General features: G+C 46.4%; 2 protein-coding genes across 2 annotated transcripts in view; both read right to left on the bottom strand.

The window, feature by feature from the left end:
* Positions 1–647: 647 nt before the first annotated feature.
* On the bottom strand, positions 648–16,483 carry gpd1c (glycerol-3-phosphate dehydrogenase 1c). Its single transcript, XM_056260261.1, has 9 exons — positions 16,328–16,483; positions 14,979–15,156; positions 11,778–11,918; positions 5,840–5,978; positions 5,636–5,748; positions 5,177–5,410; positions 1,073–1,179; positions 887–991; positions 648–856 (listed from the first exon to the last, which is right to left on the bottom strand). Exons 1-8 carry the CDS (start codon positions 16,366–16,368, stop codon positions 895–897), a joined length of 1,050 nt encoding a protein of 349 aa, XP_056116236.1. The 5' UTR covers positions 16,369–16,483; the 3' UTR covers positions 648–856; positions 887–894.
* Positions 16,484–20,295: 3,812 nt separating this feature from the next.
* Positions 20,296–20,709, bottom strand: part of golph3l (golgi phosphoprotein 3-like) — an 8,615-nt gene continuing 8,201 nt past the window's right edge. The window contains exon 5 of the mRNA XM_056260257.1: positions 20,296–20,709. This exon is cut by the window's right edge and continues 72 nt beyond it. Within this exon, the coding sequence (XP_056116232.1) occupies positions 20,351–20,709 (359 nt within the window). The 3' untranslated portion in view covers positions 20,296–20,350.

Raw genomic sequence — 20,709 nt, 5'->3', positions numbered from 1 at the left:
TTCTAGCAATCTTAGAGCCCTGATTATTCAGTCGAATGTATATTTTGTGCAAGGGCTGAATGTTTAGCTTTACACTTCTAAAACTTATTAACACTTTCATTTTTAGAAGTGCTTCTGCAATAAGAGTGTCTGTTAGATGTTAAAGTCAGAAGCAGGGGGAGTTTAGGGGGAGGAGCTTCTCATTCTAGAGAGCATCTGATTGGACGAAAACGTCACTGATGTCATTCACAGCAGAATCTGTAATGGATTAAACCTCCGAGGGAAAATACCATGATAAAGTTGATTAATTTAGTTAAATTTTGTGGGTCACACTTTACAATAAGGTTCATTAGTTAAGTAGTTAATGTATTATTAACTAACATGAACTAACAATGAGCAATACATTTGTTACAGTATTTATTAATCTTTGTTAATGTTAGTTACAGCTGTTCACTGTTTGTTCATGTTAGTTCACAGTGCATTAACTAATGTTAAATACAACCTTTGATTTTAATGTATGTTAAAATTAATGTTAACTAAGATTAATAAATGCTGTGGAAGTATTGTTCATTATTAGTTCATGTGTTAACTAACGAACCTTATTGTGAAGGGTTACCATTTTGTGTGTATGTGGACTGTTGTGAAAATAAATAAAGCTCAAAGTCTGATTAAAATAAGCAGCATGGCTTTTATTGACTGTGTTTTATATTAATCTACAAGACAAATGTAAAACCGTAGTGTGCGTTTAACAGCGTTACAGTCCTGAGTCAGAGATTACACAAATACTGAGACATTAAAACACACTGATCATCAGAACACCCTTCTGTTCCACATTAAGATCGTGACTCGTCTCCTCAGAGCCAGTAGTGTGTGTGTGAGTGAGTCAGTCAGTCAGTGTGTGTGTGTGTGTGTCGGTCACATGTGCTCCGGGTGATTCTGAAGACAGCTGATGAACTCCTTCACCTGACGACCCTCGAAACAGATCTGATACACGGACACGAACAGGGGAAACCTGCACACACACACACAGATGACGTCAGACACACACAGCTGATGATGATGATGATGTGATGATGATGTCACTGGGACTCACTTGTCAGTCATGTTTCTCTTCTGAAGGATCTTGAAAACCTCTGCAGACGTCTGAGGACCCTGGAGCTTCTGGCCGTTCAACATCTCAGCTTCCAGTTCCACTATCGACTGATCAAACACACAAATCACACACACAAATCACACGACTGTAACTGCTTCTGCATGCGCTAAAAACACATTTTGTAGTTCAATTAAAGAACGTGCTTTAAAAAAAAAAATTTTTTTTACAGGTAAAAAAAAAAAAAAAAATCTTTAAAAAAAGTTACACTTTATTTTAATGTGTCATTTTTACAGTGTAATTCTATATTTAAGTACTGAGTAATATTAAGCAACTACATGTACTTACTATAGGGTTAGGGTTTGTTTGAGAGTTAGTTACATGTATTTATTCATAATTTACTGTTATTACTACGGTAAGTATGTAAAAAGGACACTGTAAAATAAAGTTTTACCAAAAATGCATTAATATAATGTTTATTTTTTATTAGAATTAAATTATATAAGATTTCATAGCAAAAAATGCATCTTCAGGCAGACAGATGTGTAATAACTGATAATGAACACAAAAACACCTCATCATCACCCTCATTACTGCCACTTTTTAAGCACACACTTCACCGGTCTCGTTGATGCCAAGTGGACTATTCCCCCTGTCACCAGTGTCTTCTATTCCTCTGTTCTCCCTCATGATCTCCCTTTGGATTCTCACTTACCCTGCTCACCTAATCTCTGCCTCCTTATTGTTCAATAAACTCACTATTCACCTGCCATCTTCCTCTCAGTGTCTGCTTTACGTAACAGAACATGGGACCTATACAGACCACAGCAAGATGGGCATCCTCCTCGTTGCTAGACCCTGCCAATCTACTTCTCTCCATCTCCCAGGACCACCGCCTAATCAAGGCATACACAGAGGAGTTCCTCGACCTCATTCACCAGGTGTCCTGGAACGAGGCAACCCTCAAATCCATCTTTTGGATTTCCAGAACCCTTTGCCAAGATGGTCGCCACCACGCCTGAACCCTGACCGCTGCCGCACCTGAATATCCAGTCTTCACCCTCATCCCGAGTCCTGAGGTGACTCCAGTATTTCCAGTATCTCCCCCGTCCGTCTCCAGCTAGATCTCCCCCTTCTCCAGCGATCTCCCGTCTCTAGCTAGATCTCCCCCGTCTCCAGCGATCTCCCGTCTCTAGCTAGATCTCCTCCGTCTGTCTCCAGCTAGTTCTCCCCCTTCTCCAGCGATCTCCCGTCTCTAGCTAGATCTCCCCGTCTCCAGCTAGATCTCCTCCGTCTGTCTCCAGCTAGATCTTCTCCGTCTGTATCCAGCTAGATCTCCTCCGTCTCCCCCGTCTCCAGCTAGATCTCCCCGTCTCTAGCTATGTCTCCCCTGTCTCCCCGTCTCCAGCTAGATCTCCCCGTCTCCAGCTAGATCTCCCCGTCTCCAGCTAGATCTCCCCGTCTCCAGCTAGATCTCCCCGTCTCTAGCTATGTCTCCCCTGTCTCCAGCGGTCTCCCTGTCTCCAGCTAGATCTCCCCGTCTCCAGCTAGATCTCCCCATCTCCAGCTAGATCTCCCCGTCTCCAGCTAGATCTCCCCGTCTCCAGCTAGATTTCCCCGTCTCAAGCTAGATCTCCCCGTCTCAAGCTAGATCTCCCCCGTCTCCAGCTAGATCTCCCCGTCTCCAGCTAGATCTCCCCGTCTCCAGCTAGATCTCCCCCGTCTCCAGCTAGATCTCCCCGTCTCCAGCTAGATCTCCCCGTCTCCAGCTAGATCTCCCCGTCTCCAGCTAGATCTCTCCCCCGTCTCCAGCTAGATCTGCCCGTCTCCAGCTAGATCTCCCCGTCTCCAGCTAGATCTCTCCCCCGTCTCCAGCTAGATCTCCCCGTCTCCAGCTAGATCTCCCCGTCTCAAGCTATGTCTCCCCGTCTCCAGCTATGTCTCCCCGTCCCCAGCTAGATCTCCCCGTCTCCAGCTAGATCTCCCCGTCTCCAGCTAGATCTCCCCGTCTCCAGCTAGATCTCCCCGTCTCCAGCTAGATCTCCCCGTCTCCAGCTAGATCTCCCCGTCTCCAGCTAGATCTCCCCGTCTCCAGCTATGTCTCCCCCGTCTCCAGCTAGATCTCCCCGTCTCCAGCTAGATCTCTCCCCCGTCTCCAGCTAGATCTCTCCCCCGTCTCCAGCTAGATCTTCCCGTCTCCAGCTAGATCTCCCCGTCTCCAGCTATGTCTCCCCCGTCTCCAGCTAGATCTCCCCGTCTCCAGCTAGATCTCTCCCCCGTCTCCAGCTAGATCTCCCCGTCTCCAGCTAGATCTTCCCGTCTCCAGCTAGATCTCCCCGTCTCCAGCTAGATCTCTCCCCCGTCTCCAGCTAGATCTCCCCGTCTCCAGCTAGATCTTCCCGTCTCCAGCTAGATCTCCCCGTCTCCAGCTATGTCTCCCCCGTCTCCAGCTAGATCTCCCCGTCTCCAGCTAGATCTCTCCCCCGTCTCCAGCTAGATCTCCCCGTCTCCAGCTAGATCTTCCCGTCTCCAGCTAGATCTCCCCGTCTCCAGCTAGATCTCCCCGTCTCCAGCTAGATCTCCCCGTCTCCAGCTATGTCTCCCCCGTCTCCAGCTAGATCTCCCCGTCTCCAGCTAGATCTCCCCGTCTCCAGCTAGATCTCCCCGTCTCCAGCTAGATCTCTCCCCCGTCTCCAGCTAGATCTCTCCCCCGTCTCCAGCTATGTCTCCCCGTCTCCAGCTAGATCTCCCCGTCTCCAGCTAGATCTCCCCGTCTCCAGCTAGATCTCCCCGTCTCCAGCTAGATCTCTCCCCCGTCTCCAGCTAAATCTCCTCGTCTCCAGCTAGATCTCCCCGTCTCCAGCTATGTCTCCTCGTCTCCAGCTAGATCTCCCCGTATCCAGCTATGTCTCCCCGTCTCCAGCTAGATCTCCCTCGTCTTCAGCTAGATCTCCCCCGTCTCCAGCTATGTCTCCCCCGTCTCCAGCTAGATCTCCCCGTCTCCAGCTAGATCTCCCCGTCTCAAGCTATGTCTCCCCCGTCTCCAGCTAGATCTCCCCATATCCAGCTAGATCTCCCCTGTCTCCAGCTATGTCTCCCTGTCTCCAGCTATGTCTCCCTGTTTCCAGCTAGATCTCCCCCGTCCGTCTCCAACTAGATCTCCCCCGTCCGTCTCCAGCTAGATCTCCCCCATCCGTCTACAGCTAGATCTCCCCGTCTCCTGCTATGTCTCCCCCGTCTCCAGCGGTCTCCCCGTCTTCAGCTAGATCTCCCCGTCTCCAGCTAGATCTCCCCGTCTCCAGCTAGATCTCCCCGTCTCCCCGTCTCCCCGTCTCCAGCTAGATCTCCCCGTCTCCAGCTAGATCTCCCCGTCTCCAGCGGTCTCCCCGTCTTCAGCTAGATCTCCCCGTCTCCAGCTAGATCTCCCCGTCTCCAGCTAGATCTCCCCGTCTCCAGCTAGATCTCCCCGTCTCCAGCTAGATCTCCCCGTCTCCAGCTAGATCTCCCCGTCTCCAGCTAGATCTCCCCGTCTCCAGCTAGATCTCCCCGTCTCCCCGTCTCCAGCTAGATCTCCCCGTCTCCAGCTAGATCTCCCCGTCTCCAGCTAGATCTCCCCGTCTCCAGCGGTCTCCCCGTCTCCAGCTAGATCTCCCCGTCTCCAGCTAGATCTCCCCGTCTCCAGCTAGATCTCCCCGTCTCCAGCGGTCTCCCCGTCTCCAGCTAGATCTACCCGTCTCCAGCTAGATCTCCCAGTCTCCAGCTATATCTCTCCCCCGTCTCCAGCTAGATCTACCCGTCTCCAGCTAGATCTCCCAGTCTCCAGCTATATCTCTCCCCCGTCTCTAGCGTCTTCCAATCCTCTTTGTCTCTCTCATGATCTCCCTTTAGATTCTCACTTACCCTGCTCACCTCATCTCTGCCCCTTCATTGTTCAATAAACTCACTGTTCACCTGCCATCTTCCTCTCAGTGTCTGCATTCTGAGTTTCTTCTCGCAATTTTGTGAATTTTCTCAGAATAGCAAGAAAAACAGTTGCGACTCCCTTCTTTATCCTGTGTTTGCGCAGCTGTGATCATGTGAGAGGCAGTGCACGGCTCAGTGTCTGACCTTCTGTGAGCGAGCGAAGGCCTCGGCCACGCGCCGGTTGCGCCCCCCGTAGCAGGTGGTGATGAGGTCAGCGACTCCACAGCTCTCCAGGAACACGGCGGAGGAGACGGCGCTCTTGCAGAAGAGCTTGGAGAACGCCACCATCTCCATCAGGCCCAGTCTGATCACTGCAGCTTTAGTGTTATCCCCGAAGCCCAGGCCGTCACAGAACCCAGCACCCACCGCCACGATGTTCTGCACACACACACACGCTCAGAAACTTACATGCACAATCTGCAAAATGTTGATTTTAAATTAATCATTTTAATTGAATCAGATGTTTATTTGTTGAATTTAAAAAAAAATGAGAGGGATTAAAATTGCATGTTTTTTTATTATTTAGAACTGACACTTTTAAACAAGACTATCAGTGTAAATTGTACTGTGTGTGTGTGTGTGTGTGTGTGTGTGTTCAGGCACCTTCAGAGCGCCACACAGCTCCACCGTGTCGCTCTCCTTCACCACAGTGATGCGGAAGTTCGGCGTCTGCAGAAGCTCTTTGAAGATCTTGCCGTTCGGCTCATTAGTGGCTCCTGAAACACACACACACAGAATCAGAAACACACACACAGAATCAGAAACACACACACAGAATCAGAAAAACTCTGCAGGTTCCTCACACACCGATGGTCGTCTCGCAGAACTTCTCGTCGGCCACTTCGCTGGCGATGTTTGCGCCCATCAACACACTAACCTCGATCTCCAGCTTCGACCTGATGATGTCAGAGATCAAGGTCAGACCGTCCGGACCCTCGTCGATACCCTACACACACACACACAAACACACACACACACGAGATGAGTCTGGAATGGAGTAGTGCACTACATACTGTTTTTTAAAAGATACTTTGTGAAACTGTATACACTGTGCAAACAATAAATGTTTTAATGTTGCATGTTTAATTAACCCCCCAAAATATGAGACCAAAAATTAATGAGAAATATGAAAAATATGAAAGTACAGAGCAATTTTCTGAGATACAATCTACAAATCAGCCCGATGAAGTAGCCTTTAATATGGAATATAAATGCAAAACCTAATGATTTCCATTACGAGAGTAGATGTTAAAACTTCATGCTGATTTGTACTCGGCTTTCGCCAAGATAAGCAAAACTAAGACGTAGCTTTACAGTAAACTATGCTTCTCCATCCATTTACGCTTCTTTCCATATGGTGGTGTGACTCCCAGTGGCGCCTCCAGAAATTTTTCATAGGGGTGGCCAGATGGGGCCACTTAAAATCTTGGGGTGGCACACCAAAACTATAAACCATAATTTCAGAATTTTTTTCTACTGTTGTAGTAAACCGGCCTGTAGAAAACTATCAGAAAGACTTAAGGAAACTCCTACTGATATACTTTGGTTTATTGTGTTATATTCAATGTTAGCTTACTAATGATATTAGTAGGGCCCTACTAATATATATTATATTATATATAATGATATATATTATATATATATATATACACTCACCGGCCACTTTATTAGGTACCCCATGCTAGTAACGGGTTTGACCCCCTTTTGCCTTCAGAACTGCCTCAATTCTTCGTGGCATAGATTCAACAAGGTGCTGGAAGCATTCCTCAGGGAGTTTGGTCCATATTGACCGGATGGCATCACACAGTTGCCGCAGATTTGTCGGCTGCACATCCATGATGCGAATCTCCCGTTCCACCACATCCCAAAGATGCTCTATTGGGTTGAGATCTGGTGACTGTGGAGGCCATTTTAGTACAGTGAACTCATTGTCATGTTCAAGAAACCAATTTGAAATGATTAGAGCTTTGTGACATGGTGGAAGTAGCCATCAGAGGATGGGTACATGGTGGCCATAAAGGGATGAACATGGTCAGAAACAATGCTCAGGTAGGCCGTGGCATTTAAACGATGCCCAATTGGCACTAAGGGGCCTAAAGTGTGCCAGGAAAACATCCCCCACACCATTACACCACCACCACCAGCCTGCACAGTGGTAACAAGGCATGAGGGTTCCATGTTCTCATTCTGTTTACGCCAAATTCTGACTCTAACATCTGAATGTCTCAACAGAAATCGAGACTCATCAGACCAGGCAACATTTTTCCAGTCTTCAACTGTTCAATTTTGGTGAGCTCTTGCAAATTGTTGCCTCTTTTTCCTATTTGTAGTGGAGATGAGTGGTACCCGGTGGAGTCTTCTGCTGTTGTAGCCCATCCGCCTCAAGGTTGTGCGTGTTGTGGCTTCACAAATGCTTTGCTGCATACCTCGGTTGTAACGAGTGGTTATTTCAGTCACTGTTGCCCTTCTATCAGCTCGAACCAGTCTGGCCATTCTCCTCTGACCTCTGGCATCAACAAGGCATTTCCGCCCACAGAACTGCCGCTCACTGGATGTTTTTTCTGTTTCGGACCATTCTCTGTAAACCCTAGAGATGGTTGTGCGTGAAAATCCCAGTGGATTAGCAGTTTCTGAAATACTCAGACCAGCCCTTCTGGCACCAACAATCATGCCACGTTCAAAGTCACTCAAATCAACTTTCTTCCCCATACTGATGCTCGGTTTGAACTGCAGGAGATTGTCTTGACCATGTCTACATGCCTAAATGCACTGAGTTGCCGCCATGTGATTGGCTGCTTAGAAATTAAGTGTTAACGAGCAGTTGGACAGGTGTACCTAATAAAGTGGCCGGTGAGTGTATATATATATATATATATATATATATATATATATATAAGGGCCCTTGCCCCGTGGCAAATTTCCAGATACTTACATAATTGTGATGAATTTAATCCTTTTTAAGTTATTATTTTGCAGTGTAAGATTACAGTTAACACCTTTAAATATTACATAAATGTACTATGATTTTTTAATAAACTTAATGAGTGTATAAATCAGCAGCAAAAAGTAATTCTTGAAAAAATCTGCACAGTAATTTTATAAAATCTAAATATGTTAATAAAAACAAATTACTATTAGTCCTCTTATAAAATTCAATCAGGCAATCATACATTTCACAATTTTATATTTATATATTAATGTCAAGAATTCAGAAGTGCATATATAGCCTACACTACAAATAAATAATATACAATTAAATTATGCTTATTTTAAATGTATTGAGCAGGCTAGGTATAACAAAATATATTGGCTTTTAATAATATTTCAGTGCTCAAACCCATGATAACATGAAAAACAGAGCGCACACAGCGTGTATGCGCATCTCGGGTGCAGAATGATGTGCTCAAAGCAACATGGTGACTCTATGTGTGCAGTGCTGCGCTGCATAAGTGCCCATTTAAAAGTTCACGTCACAAAGCGAAGAAATGTCGAGCGCACAAATCCTAGTGCGATTTGTTCCTTTGTTTCAGTTTTATATTCCAGTTATTGTGCGTTTGATGCCGATTCATAGTCCTTGTGATGTGTGTGTGATGATCTAGCAAGCACACGGTATGAGTCGTTTAAAAACAACAAACTCCAACAAAATAAAGTAATTTTATGCAAATCTACAGCCTTTTATCTACAGATCATGCATTATAATGTGAATATATAATTTGGAGAGAGTTTTACCGTGCATCCAAGAGGCGCGCGCGCTGTTTGAATATGAATGGAGAATGATTGACAGCCGCAGAGGAGGGAAAACGAGTTTCCGTATATACTTTAATGATGTAAATAGACTTCTGTCCCTCACATTAAGCTATGGAATGACTTCAGATGATTTTGTCACCCAAACTGACGTAAAAAAAAGCGGGAGGCGCCGAAAAGCGCGCTGTTTGCATCCCTGCTTGTCAAAACGTGGCAAAGACACATCAAAAAGCTGCTGTAACAGTAGCTATACTGTAACCATTTGGCACTTAAAAAGCACGTCACGACACATAATGCCCCGTCTTCTTTTACTAAAGAATATTTTTGACTTATTTATGAAATGCATAACTGATGCTACTAAAATTTATTCTGGCCGTTGGGGTGGCCAGTGGGGTGGCCAGGAGTCGGCCAGGGGTGGCCATGGCCACCCCTGGCCACCCCCTGGCGGCGCCATTGGTGACTCCCCTTCTGTCCGGCGTTAACGGCTGCAGTGTACTTGGCGCGTCAGCACACGCGACGGCTGCAACTACAGGACCAGCACGACAACCGTCTGGATTGAGCCGAGTAGGGGACATCTCTAGGGTCTTCAAGTGGGCACCTTCCGTCCTCAGTGTTTCGTCGACTAGCCCACGACACCTCAAGAGGGCTCGACAGTGACTCTGGCGTCCCAGAGTCACCCCCCTCCGTCCCCCACTCAACTCAGCCCAGCTTACTGACCTCTACATCCCTCCTGCTGCTGAGACCTAACCACAATCTCACAATCTCTCCGCAACCCGACCATACGCGCCAACCCGTTTGACTAAGGCTGTCGAGCCCCACTGGTGCGTTAATATGCAGTTTCAGTGGACAACGGTTCCGTATGGCATACCACCTACCGCAAAACACAATATCTGCCCAACCACCCGTCATTCACGCAATATCCACAGGACGTATACAAATAAACCAACAGACTCTTCAAGTTTTCAAGAATTCTACGAAACCGTAGCGTGGTGGCCTGTACACAGCCAGCTAGAATCTTTCCGTCTCAACCACAGCCAGTTGCTGCTCCTTTCTGCTGCTTCAGATAAGTTCTTTACTGTGCGATGCAACTCTTGGCCGCTGAATCCGACGTCTCTGAGGAACCGGGTTGTAGAGTGTGCCACAAAACCTCGGCAACCCACCTCCACTGGATAAACCTGGACTCTCCATCCTCGCTGTTCTGCTTCAGTGGCCAGATGAGGATACCGCAGTTTCTTCCTCTCATATGCCTCATCTACCGCATCCTCCCATGGCACTGTTAACTCTATCAGTTGAACAATGCGTGCTGATCCAGACCACAAAACAATATCTGGTCGTAGGTTAGTGGTGGCAATCTCAGGTGGAAAAATAAGCCGTTGATCAAGATCAGCCAGCATCTTCCAGTCCCTAGCAGCTTCCAGTTGTCCTGGGCGAGAATTGGTGTTAACACCTTTTCTTGGTGGTTGCTCGCCTGGGCGGAGGAATATTGTCTTCTGCGTGTAATGTCTTGCTAGAACAGGTGGCAACTTATTGGTCATGTTACGCTTGCCTTCTAATGCTAAAGCCAAACATCGCAGTACTTGGTCATGGCGCCAAGTAAACCGACCCTGGCTAAGAGCCACCTTGCATCCTGTCAAAATGTGCCTTAATGTGGCAGGTGATGAACACAAAGGACAAGAGGGATCCTCTCTTACCCAGAGGTTTAGGTTCTGTGGTGATGGGAGAACATCATATGTTGACCTAATAAGGAAACTGATCCTACTCTCTTCCACTGACCAAAGGTCGTTCCAGCCCATCTTACGTTGTTCCACACTCTCCCATCTCATCCACTTTCCCTGCTTGGCCTGGGAAATGGCCTTTATACACCTCATCCTCTCCTCCTGCTGTCGCACCTCGTTGACTACCAGCTTCCTCCTTTGAGCAGGGCCTGCCTTGTGCCATTTAGGAGGAGCTAAACTGAGCCCAAAACCCCCTCTTCCATGCTGTACCTGTCCCACGATATCCCCAATTTGAAGGGCAGCCTTTGCCTCTACTACAGATTTCTTTGCTGACCACTTTCTACCAGTTTTTAACACAGGGGCTGCCTCCCTTACACATTTGTCGCGTGACTCTACTAAGGTCATTTCCAGTCTGACCTTGGCACACTTAAACTCCTCGGTTAAAGCAGAGACTGGCAGCTGCAATATTCCTTTACTATAAAGTCCCACTCTGCTGAGGCAGCGTGGAACTCCCAACCATTTCCTGAAGTATGAACTTATCAACGCTTCCAGCTTATCCACTGTTGTCAAAGAAACGTCGTACACGGTCAGTGGCCACAGCAACCTCGGCAGTAGACCAAACTGAAAGCACCAGAGTTTTAGTTTGCCAGGTAGAGGACAGCTGTTTATGCTCTTCAACCCTTCCACTGCTTGTTGTCTAACTTCTCCCACCCGAACTGTGTCCTTTAGATCCCCATCGTACCATCTCCCAAGACTCTTCACTGGCTTCTCAGAAACTGTTGGTATTGCCTCACCATTAATGAAGAATGTTTTATCTACTACCTTTTCTTTAACTATCGAGATGCTCCTTGATTTAGAGGGCTTAAATTGCATTCGTGCCCATTCAATATTATCTGTTAACTTCCCCAATAACCGATTAGTGCAGGCTACTGTTGTAGTCATGGTTGTCATGTCATCCATGTATGCTCTGATTGGTGGTAGTCGCATCCCAGAAGCCAAGCGCTCTCCTCCTACTACCCATCTTGATACCCTAATGATTACTTCCATCGCCATGGTAAAAGCCAGTGGAGAAATGGTGCATCCTGCCATTATTCCAACCTCTAGGCATTGCCATGCAGTGCTGAATTTTGGAGTTGAGAAACTGAATTGCAAATCTTCAAAATAGGCTTTCACTAAATTTATTATTGACATTAATAAAAGTAATTATGTACTTAACTGATATTACATGTGTATTATGATTCAATATGTACAGAAATAATACTGAAATGAAACTGATTAATGAGTACTTTAATGAGGGAGATCCCGAGGGCTCCGGGTTTGACGTGAGGTTTCATCTGGTCACAGATTTTCACAATGAACTGGTGAGGAATGACGAAGATCAGGAAGTCGGCTCCTCTCGCGGCCTCAGTGACGTCAGGAACAGCCACCTGTGAAACACAACACATACTCGTCTGAGATCAGCGCTTCACAACACACACTCGTCTGAGATCAGTGCTTCACAACACACACTCGTCTGAGATCAGCACTTCACAACACACACTCGTCGAGATCAGGGCTTCTTAAAGGGACACAACACACACTCGTCTGAGATCAGGGCTTCCTAAAGGGACACAACACACACTCGTCTGAGATCAGGGCTTCTTAAAGGGACAGTGCACCCCAAAATACACATCTGTAATCATTTACTCACAGTTGCTGAATGAAATAATACACTGTGTCAATAGGAACCAACCTTCTTCAGAACAGATCAAAGAAACTTATTCAGGCAGATCAACATGCTTCTCATAAAGAGCTTGAATTATTGCTACAGTACTTTTATTATTCCTTCAACTTTGACCTGGTTAATTATAGTCTGCTTGAGTGGATGATCTCTACCCATGAATCCAAATGTGTGTTGAAAGTCATTATTAATCCGTGTATGGTTGAGAAATGCACAGACGCAGCAGTAACGCCCAGATGAGTTTAAAGGTGGTCTGTGCAAAGTCCATCACTTTAATCAGTGTGTCAGTTTACTGATAACCAGCTAACAATCATCTCTAGTTCATATATCAAGCACAGGTCATCTGATGAAATACACTATATTGGCAAAAAAAATTGGGACGCAAATTCTTTACATGCACATGACCTTTAATGACATTCCCTTCCCGATCTGTGGGGTTTAATATGGAGTTGCTCCACCCTTTGCAGCTATAACAGCTTCAACTCTTCTGGGAAGGCTTTCCACAAGGTTTAGGAGTGTGTTTATGGGAATGTTTGCCCATTCTCTAAAGTGCATTTGTGAGGTCAGGCACTGATGTTGGACGAGAAAGCCTGGCTCTCAGTCTCCGCTGTAACTCATCCCTAAGCTGTTCTATCGGGTCGAGCTCAGGACTCTGTGCAGCCAGTCCAGTTCCTCACACCAAACTCCTCATCCATGTGTTTATGGACCTGCTTTGTGCACTGGAGCGCAGTCATGCTGGAACAGGAACATCCGCAAACTCTTGCATGAAATTGTCCAAAATGTCTTGGTATGCTGAAGCATTAAGAGTTCCTTTCCCTGGAACTAAGGGGCTAATCCCTGAAAAACAACCCCACACCATAACCCCCCCTCCACCAAACAACCCCACACCATAACCCCCCCTCCACCAAACAACCCCACACCATAACCCCCCCTCCACCAAACAACCCCACACCATAACCCCCCCTCCCCCAAACAACCCCACACCATAACCCCCCCTCCACCAAACAACCCCACACCATAACCCCCCCTCCACCAAACAACCCCGCACCGTAACCCCCCCCTCCACCAAACAACCCCGCACCATAACCCCCCCTCCACCAAACAACCCCGCACCGTAACCCCCCACCCCGCACCGTCACCCCCCCACCCCGCACCGTAACCCCCCCTCCACCAAACAACCCCGAACCGTAACCCCCCCTCCACCAAACAACCCCGCACCATAACCCCCCTCCACCAAACAACCCCACACCATAACCCCCCCTCCACCAAACAACCCCACACCATAACCCCCCCTCCACCAAACAACCCCACACCGTAACCCCCCCCCTCCACCAAACAACCCCGCACCATAACCCCCCTCCACCAAACAACCCCACACCATAACCCCCCCTCCACCAAACAACCCCGCACCATAACCCCCCCTCCACCAAACAACCCCACACCGTAATCCCCCATCCATCAAACAACCCCGCACCGTAACCCCCCCCTCCACCAAACAACCCCGCACCGTAACCCCCGTCCATCAAACAACCCCGCACCATAACCCCCCCTCCACCAAACAACCCCACACCGTAATCCCCCATCCATCAAACAACCCCGCACTGTAACCCCCCCTCCACCAAACAACCCCACACCGTAACCCCCCCTCCACCAAACAACCACACACCATAACCCCCCTCCACCAAACAACCCCGCACCATAATCCCCCACCACCAAACAACCCCACACCATAATCCCCCTCCACCAAACAACCCCACACCGTAACCCCCCCTCCACCAAACAACCACACACCATAACCCCCCTCCACCAAACAACCCCGCACCATAATCCCCCACCACCAAACAACCCCACACCATAATCCCCCCTCCACCAAACAACCCCGCACCATAACCCCCCCCCCCCCTCCATCAAACAACCCCACACCATAACCCCCCCTCCACCAAACAACCCCACACCATAACCCCCCCTCCACCAAACAACCCCACACCATAATCCCCCCTCCACCAAACAACCCCGCACCATAACCCCCCCCCCTCCATCAAACAACCCCACACCATAACCCCCCCTCCACCAAACAACCCCACACCATAACCCCCCCTCCACCAAACAACCCCACTCCATAACCCCCCTCCACCAAACAACCCCACACCATAACCCCCCCTCCACCAAACAACCCCACACCATAATCCCCCCTCCACCAAACAGCCCCACACCATAACCCCCCCTCCACCAAACAACCCCACACCATAACCCCCCCTCCACCAAACAACCCCACACCATAATCCCCCCTCCACCAAACTTTACACTTGGCACAATGCAGTCAGGCAAGTACCGTTCTCGCTGACCCCGCTCTGGGATTTTATGTGGCCTACCACTTCATGGCTGAGTTGCTATTGTTCCCAATTGTTTCCACTAGTTAGAATACCACTAACAGTTGACAGTGGAATATTTAGTAGTGAGGAAATTTCACGAATGGACTTATTGCACAGATGGCAACTGATCGCGGTCTCACGCTTGAGTTCACTGAACTCCTGAGAGCGACCCGTTCTTTCACAGGTGTGTGTAGGAGCGTCTGCATGCCTAGTGCTGGATTTATAAAACAGTGGCCATGGAAGTGACTGGAACACCTGAACTCAATAATTTGGAGGGGTGTCCAAATACTTTTGGCAATATAGTGTATATCGCAGTATGTACTGTGAATTACCACGTGTAACATCAAAATACTTTGGGACAGTAAGTAAAATCTCATGAAGAGACACACACACACCACATTTTTGGGCAGCTTGTGTCCCGGCAGGTACTTGGCGTTCTCATGGTCGGTGTTGATGATCTCAGTGAGTTTACGGCCGTCAATCATCTCCTCATAAACCCACATCTTCACCATCGGGTCGAAGCGGTTTGAGGCTTTAACATTGTGTCCGATGATCTTTGCAATGGCAGAACCCCTATACAACACACACACACACAAAACACAACACATCACTAACAACAACACACACAAAAACACATGTACTAACCAACAACACCACACACACACACACACACACACACACACACACACACACACACACACACACACACACATCCCTAACCAACGACACACACACAAACACATCACTAACCAACAACACACACACACACACCCTAAACAAGAGTTAACCAAGGACCACGGTTGACGTTACCCAATTAAGCTATGAAAACATTATTTCTGAATGTTCCCTGAACGTTCAAAACATCCAGTTTATTAAATGTTAAGGGAACATTCAATTTTATCATTCTTCAATCATTATGGAACGTTACTTTTGAATGTTGAACTTTCTGAAACAAGTAACATTTAAAAAATGTTAGACGAACAGCCAACTAAAATGTTTCAGAAAGTCATTATTAGTGAAATATACCCAGAGAACAGGGAACGTTCTCTCAAGGTTATGAACAAACGCACGGTTCATTCATAGTATCTGGTCTTTAATAATGTTCTCTAAACGTTAGAACAAAAAGATAAATACCGTTTTTTCCGAAAAATTTTTGTTCGTCTAACGTTTTTTAAAAGTTATACTTGTTGTTTCAGAACGTTCAGAGAACATTAAAAAGTAACGTTCCCATTAAGTTTGAAGAATTATATAAAATGGAATGTTCCCTTAAAAACGTTCAAACAAAACTGGATGTTTTAAATATATAACGTTTTCATAACTTGGAACGTTAGCAAACGTATTTTTGTTAGCAAGAATGTGAGGGGAACTGTGGTATTTTTAGAAAGTAAAGCGGTAAATTACCATTATGGCAATCAATCAGTGAAATATCCAAGACTCACGGTATTTGAACATCAGAGTATGGTAACACCACAGTAGTTTTTGCAAGAGCGAACATGTATATAGACAGAGACACACACACACACACACACACACACACACACACACACACACATATTTACATACATACACACAAATATATGCGCGCGCATATACAAACACACACATGTGGAAACGCAACAGACGCCGGTGAAAATGAAACTAGTCGCGCGTCTGGCGTCGCGTCGCGTTCAGTGTTCACTGCGTCAGTCACCGCAAACAGCTTCAGGATCATCATAATCATAATCATATATGAGAAGGAACTCACCAGTTTCCAGAGCCAATAATACAAACTTTCTTTCCAGGCATTGTGTTGTTGTCTGTTGATCAGTCAGAGAGAGAGTGAAGTTTAACTTCCTGACACACCCGTCAAAGAGAGAGAGAGAGAGAGAGAGAGAGAGAGAGAGAGAGAGAGAGAGAGAGGGAGAAGGAGAGAGAGAGAGGGAGAGAGAGAGTGTGTGTGTGTGTGTGTGAGAGTGAGAGGGAGAGGTAGAGAGTGTGTGTGTGTGAGTGAGAGAAAGAGGGAGGGAGAGGTAGAGAAAGGGAGAGAGAGAGGTAGAGAGAGGGAGTGGGAGAGTGTGTGTGTGTGTGTGTGTCAGTGAGTGAGAGAGAATGTAAGGTTGGGTTCAACAGGTCTGGATTTGTCTTGATTTCTGAATTCCTTCTTTCTGTGTATTAATCATCTGTGATACTCATACTTAATAAACAGCTCAGCTTAACTTACATGATTTTATTTGTCTCAATGAAAGCGTTCAGGTGCAGAAAGCACGAGAAATATCCCGCTAGCTCAATAAAGCCTCGTCATGTGACCCTGTGGCTTCGCTGTTCTTGTGGGAGACATGTGAGCAGCGAACGCTATCGGTTCTGCAGAAGAACAGCTTCATACAGGACCAAATAATGTTCTGCGTATATTTCATATATTTACAGCATTTATCGAGCACTTCTGCTGCCCTGTTCAGACATCAAAGGGAAAACAATCACATTTTATAAGCATGACCTTTGACCCCAGAGATGATCCTCAGCTGAGCGAGTAAAGTCAGCAAAACAACATAATATACAATAATATAATATATAACAACATAATATAGAATAAAAAAACATAACATATATTTATAATATATAATACAATATAAAATAAAAAATAGAACAAACAAATTCTGGAAAAAATATAAACATATTTTATTCAATTCGACAAATAATGGACTGACAGAGAAACAGTAATTTATTATTATGTGAATATTACGCATACACACACGCTGATTAAAAGAGACAAACATTCTCCGCTGCTTATTAAACATTAAACTACTGAACATGAAGTTATTTCACTACCGCTTCTTCCCTTCATGATATTCATAATGCAATAGTGTGTGTGTGTGCAGCGTCGTGTGTGTGCGTGTGTGTGTGTGTGTGCGCAGCGTCGTGTGTGTGTGTGTGTGTGTGCAGCGTCGTGTGTGTGTAGCGCGTGTGTGTGTGTGCAGCGTCGTGTGTGTGTGTGTGCAGCGTCGTTTGTGTGTGTGTAGCGTCGTGTGTGTGTGTGTGTGTGTGTGTGCAGCATCGTCTGTGTGTGTGTGCAGCATAGTGTGTGTGTGTGTGTGTGTAGCATCGTGTGTGTGTGCAGCGTGGTGTGTGTGTGTGTAGCGTGGTGTGTGTAGCGTCGTGTGTGTGTGTGTGCAGCGTCGTGTGTGTGTGTGTGTGCAGCGTCGTGTGTGTGTGTGTGTGTGCAGCGTCGTGTGTGTGTGTGTGTGTGCAGCGTCGTGTGTGTGTGTGTGTGTGTGCAGCGTCGTGTGTGTGTGTGTGTGTGTGTGTGTGTGCAGCGTCGTGTGTGTGTGTGTGTGTGTGTGTGTGTGCAGCGTTGTGTGTGTGTGTGTGTGTGTGTGTGCAGCGTCGTGTGTGTGTGTGTGTGTGTGTGTGCAGCGTCGTGTGTGTGTGTGTGTGTGTGTGTGTGTGTGTGCAGCGTCGTGTGTGTGTGTGTGTGTGTGTGTGTGTGCAGCGTTGTGTGTGTGTGTGTGTGTGTGTGCAGCGTTGTGTGTGTGTGTGTGTGTGTGTGTGAAACTGAACTATCATCAAATGTCTGTAAAATGGTGATTTTAATGCATCCCAGAAATATCTAAAATCATTCATATTATAAACATCCAAACCAATACAAATAAAATAACAGCAATAATTGTATTAATCATATTCAATTCTATGGACTAACAAATCTAATGTATTAACACATTTTTTTTACATATATTTTTTTGCCGTTTCCAGCATTAGTGCGCAACCGTTCCCACGTGATTATCACCAGATGACAAGAAGAAATCCATAAAACACAGACAAGTATTCCTGAGACAGGAAATGACATCACTAGACCAGAACATGCACACACACACACACACACACACACACACACACACACACACACACACACACACACACACACACACACACACACACACACACACACACACACACACACACACACACACACACACACACACACGCCGGGTTCAGAGACAAACTGCAAAGAAAAACTACTAAATAAATAAAGACATTTAAAATGAAATTAGTTTTCCCCTAGTATAATCTGTCTGGAATAAAGGTATAATTCCCTAAATGAGCTATTAGATCATGTGACTGTAGTGTCTGACCTCACAAACTGCCTACTAGTGTGTGTGAGAACATCATTTGACAAAAGTGTGTGTGTGTCTGACTTCACAGGACTGATAAAAGAGTCAAGAACTGTGAACGGCAATGAAGCGACGGTAGGTCACATGATTATGACATCATGGCGGATGTAGTACGTCCAGATTACACACACACACACACACACACACACACACACACACACACACTCTACATTGAATGTACTTTTTAGTGGTCATGAAGTAATTACTTATTCAAAATAAGTCCCGACTCAAGAGAGAATGTGATTTAGGACGCCACCATTGACACACAGAGAGGAAGAGAGCAGCGCCACATGAGGAAGTGATGTCACATGATGAGGAAGTGATGTCACATGATGAGGAAGTGATGTCGCATGACACGCCAGGCGTCAGTCAGGGCTGTTCACAGTGTGTCACTAACGTTCAGAGTTCTGATATTAAAAATGTATTCGTACATGATGAGATTAACATTAATCAAAAGCATTGTTCATTGTAGTTAAATTATGTAAACAAATAAAACCTTATTGTAAAGTGTTACTAGTGTCATTAACATACCATTATATTTTTATTAATATCTTTCATTTTAAATTTAAAGTTTTAGTAATTTTATTTTATTTTATTTTTTTAAAGTTTTGAATTGATTTCAGTTTTAGTTATTTTGGCGCTTCAAGTAAAACTAAACAACTGAGAAATGCTGGCAACTATCTGAAATAAAATAAGTTTGTTTTTATTAGAGCCGGGCAACGAGTAATGGCATCCAAAATCAAAGTTTGTGTTTCCATAATATGTGTGTGCATGCATGTATGTATACATTTAAGAAAAATGTGTTATTTATTATTTATAAATATATATATACAGTATATACATGCAAATATTTCTTAAATATATACATGCATGTGTGTGTATTTATATATAAAATAATTATACACAGCACACACACACATATATAATGGAAACACAAACTTAGATTTTGGATGTGATTACTCGTTGCCCGGCTCTAGTTTTGATGTTATTCCAGTTGTATCGGCCGCGATGTGCATGTTAGCTGCAGTTACTGAAGCCGCTGCACATGAGCTCGAGGTTCTGTGATTAATATGTGTGTAGTGTGTGTGACGTCACCCGCGGGTTTATGAAGAGCGTTTCTTAAAGTGGGCGGAGCCGGCCGTCGCCATCTTGGCCGCGTCACTCCCGGATAAACGAACATGTGCAGCGAGGCGGATTAGCTGAGGAGACGTGACGCTAACGCTAGCAGACAAACACTAGCAGTGACATCAGCGGCAATCCACCTGTCACTCAAGTGGCCACGCCCTTAATTATGCAGAACTTTATGGCTTAATATAATTTAAACGGATGAGTTATAAAAACATTCCCCCCCCTCACGGTCGTCATGAAGGGCAACATTAGCGATATAGACCAAAAGCACTTTTTGCCCCAGACTGTAAACATGTGTTTTTCTGCTGTAAAGTTGGGCATTTTAACATGCGGGTCTATGGGACTGAGTCTCTTCTGCAGCCGGCCTCTAGTGGCCAGTGGAGGAACTGCAGGGTAGCTCACTCAGTGTTGGATGTCAGTCAGTGTGCGATGAGCTAAACTCCCGTCAGCGCTGGAGTCACGAGAGACTGGCGGTCGTGGCGCTGCTTGCGTTCTCAGGACTTGAACGCGGCCAGAACGGCCCAGATCATCTCCTCGGCCGGGGTCGTGACCCGCGCGCTCTCCGTCTCCGGCTCGGCCTCGGTCAGGCTCCGCGAGCGCGTGCTGGCTAGCTCGTAGCGCTCGTCGGGCAGCGAGGACAGGGCGTTCTCCAGCACGTCGGACACGTGTGCCAGCAGCACCAGCGCCAGCGCGCGCCGGCTCATGCGCAGCGGGTCGTTGGTCCAGCGCTCCAGGAGTGTGTCCTGCAGCCGCCGCACGAGCCGCTGCTTCTCCGCGCCGTCCGTCAGCGGGTGTGTGGTCATGTCGAACACCAGGAAGTTCTGCTTCTCCGTCGTCAACACGCCCTTCTCCA

Source organism: Rhinichthys klamathensis, unplaced genomic scaffold (assembly GCF_029890125.1).
Source record: "Rhinichthys klamathensis goyatoka isolate OS25496 unplaced genomic scaffold, OSU_Roscu_1.1 h1tg000176l_1, whole genome shotgun sequence".
Lineage (NCBI taxonomy): Eukaryota > Metazoa > Chordata > Actinopteri > Cypriniformes > Leuciscidae > Rhinichthys > Rhinichthys klamathensis.
The sequence above is the reverse complement of the archived record's forward strand: the minus strand, read 5'-3'. Positions and strand labels throughout refer to the sequence as shown.